General features: G+C 44.2%; 1 protein-coding gene across 1 annotated transcript; it reads right to left on the reverse strand.

Moving 5' to 3' along the window:
* Window positions 1–3,008: 3,008 nt before the first annotated feature.
* Window positions 3,009–7,652, reverse strand: LOC136489101 (UPF0481 protein At3g47200-like). The gene is made up of 2 exons (XM_066485828.1): window positions 7,038–7,652; window positions 3,009–3,722 (listed from the first exon to the last, which is right to left on the reverse strand). The coding sequence occupies exons 1-2, from the start codon at window positions 7,650–7,652 to the stop codon at window positions 3,009–3,011; spliced, it is 1,329 nt and encodes a 442-aa protein (XP_066341925.1).
* Window positions 7,653–8,443: the final 791 nt, after the last annotated feature.

Raw genomic sequence — 8,443 nt, forward strand, 5'->3', positions numbered from 1 at the left:
TTCTGTACTTTGTGTTTTTACTGTATTCACCAGTATGTCATATCTGCATGCTGTAGTGTTCATAAGAAATATACACATGCACATATATGTCGTCATAAACCTGCTGATGTTATTTTTCTAGATTAAACTGATAATGAAATTGCCTAAATTCCTAACAGGTACTTTCGCAGTTTGGAATGGCTGACTGCAATCCAACAATGATACCAATAAATCCAGGTGTCAAGTTGCATGATGACAAAGGTGGTATAACCATTGATGCAACTGAGTACAGGAGGGTTATTGGGTGTCTCAGGTATCTACTGCATACAAGACCAGATTTGGCTTTCTCTGTTGGTATGGCTAGTAGATTCATGGAGAGACATACTGTTATGCACTCCAAGGCAGTGAAACAGATTCTGAGGTATCTGAAGGGTACCATTCACTATGGGGTGGTTTATACCAAGGAGGAGAAGGAAGAGAAGCTAGTTGGCTACTCAGACAGTGATCTAGCAGGTGATTTGGATCACAGGAGGAGCACTGGAGGGATGACATTCTATCTGAATGACAGTTTGATCACTTGGTGTTCACACAAGGAGAAGACAGTGGCATTGTCATCTTGTGAGGCTGAGTTCATGGCTGCAACAGCAGCTCCAATGCAGGCAATGTGGCTCAGAAATCTGTTGAGTGAGCTCACAAAAACCAAGCCAAAGATAGTGACTTTGTTTGTGGACAATAATTCAGCTATTCAGTTGATGAAAAATCCATAGTTTCATGGGAGAAGCAAACACATTGATATCAAGTATCACTATATCAGAAAGTGAGTTGAGGGAGGAGAGATTGTTGTGAAGAGAGTTAGCACTTTGGAGCAGAAGGCTGATTCTCTGACCAAGGCTCTGCCAGTGGTGAAGCTGGGGGTGATGAGGCACCTTCTCGGTGTCCGTGAGCTTGAGGAGCATCAAGCTTAAAGGGGGAGAATGTTGATGTAAGCTTGCTGCTGTGATGACGTGTGTGGAGTTGCTGCAGAAGCCGTGGTGGCGGGAGCGGCAAGTTTGAATTCAAACAAGGAAGAGCGGGAGCAGTTGGCGGCGAGCAAACTGGTGACCGCGCCCACGTCGTGCTCCAGAGCGAGGCAATTGCATCGACAAGCCCTTGTATCTTGTGCGTGGTGCATTAGCTATTAGTATAAATAGCTGGGTGTTTTAGCTATTAGTATAAATAGCTGGGTGTTTAGAGAGCTCATTAGCGCATTGTAACCGCACTTTTCACATTTGTACTGCCATCGCATATCAGTGGAAAACAGCACTGCCATCCGACAGTTGCTGTTCGTGTACATCTGTGTTCTTGCGCATTCTTGTTCATAGGGCTAGCCAATTTGATCCATAGCGTTGTTATTGTGATCCTAATTCCTACACAGACCATCGCCATGGCAGCCAAGCAGGAGCAAAAGAAGAGCAAGGATCCACACGCGCGGACCGTAAGAAGAGCAGGAGTGTCCGATTTCTGCATCTGCAGTTCTGCACACCCCTGCTGCCCGCCGGTCCCATAAGAAGAGCATGAGCATCCCGAGGGCGGTGGTCACCGTCTAATGTTCTATTCTAATCTGCCTAGAACAACGGTCGCCGATGGCGTCCAGGCCAAACTCCTCGACCTCCTCACTGATGTCCGTGTCAAACACTCAAACGGAGAAATCATGCGATGGACAGGAGGTGCAGGCAGCCGACAGTGGCTCAAATGGAGAAATCAAGCAATTCAGCACAATTTGTCGTCAATTTGTATTTGGAAAAAATCAAGCAAGTGTCTAGCAGTGCTGTGGGACTGGATTTTTGGCGGCGAAACAGATATGAAGTTGGAGTCTCCACTGCCATTAATGCCATGAATGTGTTTCCGAGCAGTGCATAGCTGGTCGTCGCCGGCAGACAGGCATGCGAGGTAGTCAGCAGGCAGTAGCCGTGGCCGGGGATGATCCGCACGTGATGGAGAAGCAGATCAAGGCCTCGCGCTCTAGCGAGTGATAGTGTCCGGCACTGGAGACGGTGGCGGCACTCCGCGACAGGCCCGGCACATCCATTGACGCGGCACTGAGCGCTCTGTTGGAGCGTGCTGAATTGATGGGCTACCGCATTCTGTTGGAGGAGCAACGCAAGATGTCATAGTGTGCTATTTGATCCATAGAGCCAATAGTTAGCTGCTAATAATTTGTTCCATTGATTTAAACATGCTCAGCTAAGTAATAGCGTAGCTAATTGTTAGATGGATACTCAATTGACAATGACTATCTCACAAGTTATTGCAAACCAGTTAATAGCAGCTAATAGTTAGCTGCTAGCGCAGCAGGGATCCAAACATAGCTTTCACCTCAATAGTATACCATATTGCTCCGGGGCAGCAGCGCAATGGTAATTACAGTATAAATCTATGAAACAAATCAGGCCATCGATACCTTCAACATTAAAACTAGCAGCTCAGGCTCAGCGGTTTGGCCCAGATCTGCATCGGACGCCGTCTCAGAATGGACAAATAGCAGAAAACAGACCATCCATTAGTTAAAAACAACTAGCTAGAGTAAGGGCTATGCTAGGTATGTATGCACTTATTAGCTGGACATCCAAACATGCACGGGTTAATAGTTAGCTGATTAATTTTTAGCTCGCTAAATATTTTTTAACTCTAACTAATAATTAGTTTTAGGCTTTTTATTAGCCAATCAACACAGTTCCTATAGGTATATTTGTGACCACCACCAGTGCTAACATGGAATTAATACCATCGAATCTTTCTTCTCTCTCAAATCATTCCAACACACACAATACCTTTTTCACCAAATAAATATGATTATTGTAACATGAGTAGAAACAGTTTAGAGGTCTGCACATATACAGAATAGAGAGTCACATAATTAAACAGAGCTCAAACTTCCCGTAACATATATAATTTCTGTCCAAGTTGTACACACAAGAACTACCGAGGGAACAATAGTGGTCCACACATATACAAAGCCAAGGAAAGGTTAACCACATCCTGAGTTATTGTTAGCCCTTTCTGGTGTAGAACGGGACAGCCGTGTAGACGGTCGGCAGGAGGGCGGCGACGAGTAAGATGAAGGCAGCCACCATGGAGGTGAACACCCAAGGGTTGCTTAGATAAGTGTTCATGAAGCTGGCTCGCCACCTGTTCCGTCGCTTCTTGCAGTGGCTGTTTACCTTCCAATTCACATAGCCTAGCTTGCTGCCTCTCAGTGGTACCGGTGCTAACTTTGTGAGGGTGTTGAACATCTTAACCACATTCTTGTCGCTGCCTATCATGTTTGCAAAGAGCCCTTGGGATCTTAGAAGTGCCACATCTCTTTCTGACTCGATGATTTTATCGACAAAGGATATGTACGACGCCACGTACAAATTGGAATCAGGGTGCAGCCGCTCAAATGCCATCAGGTTGAGGAGATATATCTCCGTGTCGTCATGCAGCGTGAAGAGCGGCATGCTCAGCACACCCTTTTTGAAGTCAACATCATGGATGCTGTCAGTGCGGCTCTTCTTCAACTGGATCCCTGCCTCGCTCAGCTCAACCACACATGGCGTGCGAGGCTCAAATTCATGATCGGATTCTTTCCATTGCGTCGGGGTGCCACAGTAGCTTTTGTGGAAAATGTCTAGGAAGTGGAGCCCTAGCTCGTCAATGCCTTCCTCAAAGCATGGGGCTACTCCCAAAAGAAGTTGCACCATATTGTTGATCTCAGCAGCTTTCTGTGCTCACCATTAAAATAAAAACAGTATTTAGAGCCAAGACATTGGAGCAATGTGTCAAAGCAGATGGATATATTTGAAAAGGTGATTTATTTTTGTTCAGTACGTTTCTTTTCCCTTAAAAATATATATTTAGAGTTCTCATAAACTTAAATCCCCCTCATATATGGGTATATGCTAACAGAAATTCCTCTTTAAATATTTCACTCCTCTAACAGTTACCTTATCTTAAATAACATATAGGGTGAATAACATGACATGCCAAATTTAAGGAGGGGGATTATTTACGATATCACCAAATATAGGATGTTGAATAGGGGAATTGTTGGAGGGTGAATTTTGTTTCGTAAACCTTAATTTTGGTTCTAAGAGGGACTGATAGGTGAACTCTTAGAGATTCTCTAACAACATGAGAACTCCTTATTTACATCAAATTTCCGAAGCGTCACAATACTCGTAAATAATTATATATATGAACTTTTGTTTGAAAAAATGGGGGCAATACACTATGGTACTCCGATTACATAGTAAGAGCATCTCCAAGGGTCTTTTGTATACTCAATCTCTAAATTCTCATTTGGGGAGCCATTTGAATAAAAATGCATTATATATCTTTTCACTTTCCAACAACTTCTCTATATTGTGTGCGCTTTGGAGAGCCATGCCTGCTCTCCATCTTTGGCTAGTGATAGTCACGGAATAGAGAGTACGTGGAAACATTTGGAAACCAAATTTGCTTCGCAGAGATGTCAGAATGGTACCACATGGTCCTAATGGTAAAAATTGTACATGTAATCTTCGGAAAGGAGATGAAGGATGGGAAGAAAAGAATGAGATAGAAGTACACGTCCTGTCCCTAGCGTAACTTTCAAGAAGCAGTCCACCTTCTTTAAGTTTTTTTCTTATTGGTCATACTTGGAGGTCCCCCATTGCTAGTGCTATTTTTGTGTTGATCCTCGAGTTTGGGGACCTAGATGACACTATTTTACTAGTTACAGGATCCAAATATCAAAATTTAACAGTTGGGGAACGAAGTGACACCAAAGTACAAGTTTATGGACTCAAATAATGAAAAAAAAATGGGAGTTGAGGACCTAGATCACACTGACGTACAAGTTTACAAACCGCTAGTGAATTTTACTCTAATGGTTTTACTTGAACAGGCAGTGGCCGATGAGGCACTAGTGCTGCCCCCACTGTCAAGCCAGTAATGATGACTCTGCTATCACAGCTAAAGATGGTGAAATTCCGAGAAACATGGGCTCCACAGCAGCGCACATGTTTTTTCATCCTATACGGGAATCAACTCCTTGTGTGTAGACTATTATGATGGCCAGGCTTAGAGGAATAGATGAGGTAGCCACGAGTGAGGTATATCGTCCGGGCGGCATGAATCACTATCATCCGATCCCACTAGACTACACCAAGGTGAAGGTGAGCACCGTGAAGCTTTAGTTCTACCACTGGAAGATAGACCACCAAACTCCCAAGGGCATCCATTTGGTTGGAGGATGCATGAACATATGTTCATCCTATGACATAAGAGGGATATTATATTGACTGCTCCTTCGCCATCTCGGCTTATGCTACCTGAGTGGCAACCCATTCTTGAAGAGAAAGATCATCAATGAACACTGCCTCATGACCAACATTTGCTTGAGATGCAAAACTCGCCAGATCCTTAACCTCACCGAGCAGAAGATGAGCCTTTCACCACAAATAGCTGCTGGGATAATGAGGAAAGCCCTACACGACAAGCAGTAACAACAATAACATGCACAAAAATTCACACACCAGAAGGGGTCGCCAAGGAAATAGAACGTCAAAAGGTGTCCGTGTGATTATAAGATCCTCTGGGAAGGTTGTTGAAGCCTTAGGAGTGCCAAAGTAGCTGGCAATGGGCATGCACAACAAGGAAAAAGCCCCACATACTGAGAAAATCATCACCAGCAAACGGTAGCCCACCGCCCGAGGCACCAAGAGGAAGTATCCTACTATGGAGGCCATCAAAGATGAGCCGGATTACCTAAAGCACTATAAAAGAGCCAAGATTTTCCTACCCAACTAGGCACTCAAATTATGTCCATGGGGAATGAAGATGTTCCATGATTGATAATTTCGTGCACTTTTGATCGATATAAATGTGATTATTGCAAAATTCCCAAAAAAAAACACATTTGAAGGCCCCGTGGGATCACTTGCCTTCGACTCTAACGACATCCAGACAATTTTTTGGCTCGCTACATGGAAATCACAATCAGATTTGTGCGTGGTGCAAGTGCCTCTCCATTTGACAGAATTTTAATCTTTAGAAGTGTGTGTATATGGTTATATATTGAACTGAGACGTTATTTGCAGAATGCATATGAGGTTGAAAAGACACCTTAGGGGTACTTAGACCCTCAAGAAGTGCATATATAACCTTTAATTACCCCCCACAAAGTAGAAACTGGATGGCAAATGCAAGAGCAACCATGGAGGGGAAAGAAAAAATCCGTACTACAGCAATACACTCGGAGATGCTAAAGGTTGTGGTGTAGGTTGCACGAACTTGGAAGAACATGGAACACAAAAGTCTCATAATTTGCCCCTACAACTTTGAGTATGTTCGATTCTATCATGTACCCTACCATGGTTTCGAAAAACGTATTTGGTTTGATACACTACCGTGGTTTGTGAAAACGTATTCTATCGTGTGCTTCAATTCATACAACAACCACTAGATATGCATTGTTGTTGATGTCAAGGTAGGAGTAGCATGTCACGGATCCACTAGATATGGATAAAGAGACCTACAAAGACTTTCTATGCATTCTCCAGACTCATATGTACCATCCTCATTAGCTAAGATATGCACATGTAATTGTTATGCTGAGTTTTGAATACTAACTTTGTTAATACATTATTGGCATAAATGCATTATGTTGATCAACTTAAGGGGAGTTTAATCCAAAAAGGCCGAGTGAGTTATATATCAAAACAAAATGGCTAGTATGTCTCACTATATTTTAGTACTTCAACATTACTGATGCATTACATTTCTACCAACAAAAACTTGGTATTTTAATACACAAAACATGGTGTATCGACGGAGTACCACGTACAATGCAAATTGTGGATATTATGTATGCGAGCACATAAGGTCACCGAGAGGTACTTGAGACCCCCTGTGAATGTAATTAAGTAACTAGGCCATCTCTCTATACATTTGTCTCAAGCTAAAAGTGGGCCATGCATCTTTGAACTCGCTTTATAGAGAGGTTGACTCAAGCTAATATAAGTGGGTTCTAGATACATGGGAAGAAAAGTACGTACCGGGAATTCGCCACTCTGAACAGCTAAAAGCCTTTGCAGAACGATAAGAGGTAGTTGGTTTTCCATAGCGATCATGTCTCTCTTCATGGTTGCCCACAATTTTATATAGCTTCTAACACTGAAAATGGGGTCGTTGGTTGCATAATCAACAGCAAAATTTCCGCCTATTACGATTCCTGCTGTCCTTGCCCACTCCAACAAGAAGCAGCCGTCCATAACCATCATCTCCACGAAGCGACCCTTGTTTGCTCCACGCCATTTGTCATCATCCAGGTCATTGTAGGCAGCCTGTAGCTCATCTGCAACTTCATCGATGGCTGCTACAGAGTCCTGTAGAGGCTTCCCAGACCGGTTAACCATGTGCAGCACCGCCCGGCGTTTGTGGTCCTCCATGGGCAGGAGATGGGGCTTGCCATGGTGTAAGGGGCCCAGTGACACGAACCGCGGACTGTAAGCCTCGCTACTGGTCGTGTCCTTGATAAACTGCGGCACTCGATAGATAGAGTGCCGATTCCACCGCGCCATCTCCACCGAGGGGTTGGCGTCTTCGCGCATCTTCTCCATCTCCACCACCCAGCTAGAACTTGATGCGTTGATGTCATACTTGTGCTCCATATTATTAGGTAATTTTCACCTCACGTTTTCTGTGTTTTCCCAGTTCATGGAGTGGCACTCACCACCTATACATGAGGTTTTCTCTCTATATATATCGAATGGAAAAAGGTTTGATGGTACCTGCGGTTCAGTGAAATGTGCTGGGGACGTCATTTCGACGGTGGCTTTGGCTTACTTTGGTCGGGGTTCAAGAACAAAAGGACAAGCCGACAACCAGCAAGGCATATATACCCTCCCCTTCCCCTGGATGGTGGTGTCCGCTTTGATCAGATGCGCACGTACAGTACAGTACAGCGGTAGTAGTAAAATAAATGTGCAAAATACGCAGGTGATGAGGCTTTGCGTATACAGAGAGAAGACCACAGGATGCTGCTGTCAGGCGGCGGCCTGTTTGGTTTGGAGAATGACCCTATCTGGAATCATCCTAGCCACTATCCGAACCTGATTAAGCCGTTTGGTTTGTATCGTGGATTGAATACGTCCGTCACGAGTACGTTCCTTGCAGCACTTGGATAGGCCATTAGCAAGATAAGGCTCTCCTGGACAGATTCACTCTTGAAAAAACGTCGGACGAGCGCATGCTGGACCACCCCATGACGAATGAAGTCAATCCCGAAACCTAACAGCCTGTACTTGACACTAGTACACTCGAGATTTCTCTTGGTGTCACGCTTTTTTTTCATGGCGGTTGGGAAAGAGGTGGCGCCAGTAGAGAGAAATGTGTGGGCCAGCATAAAGGACCGCCTGTGTAAGAGCCTTTACACTGGCGGTTCGTATAAGAAAACCGCCAG

Source organism: Miscanthus floridulus, chromosome 10 (assembly GCF_019320115.1).
Source record: "Miscanthus floridulus cultivar M001 chromosome 10, ASM1932011v1, whole genome shotgun sequence".
Taxonomy (NCBI): domain Eukaryota; kingdom Viridiplantae; phylum Streptophyta; class Magnoliopsida; order Poales; family Poaceae; genus Miscanthus; species Miscanthus floridulus.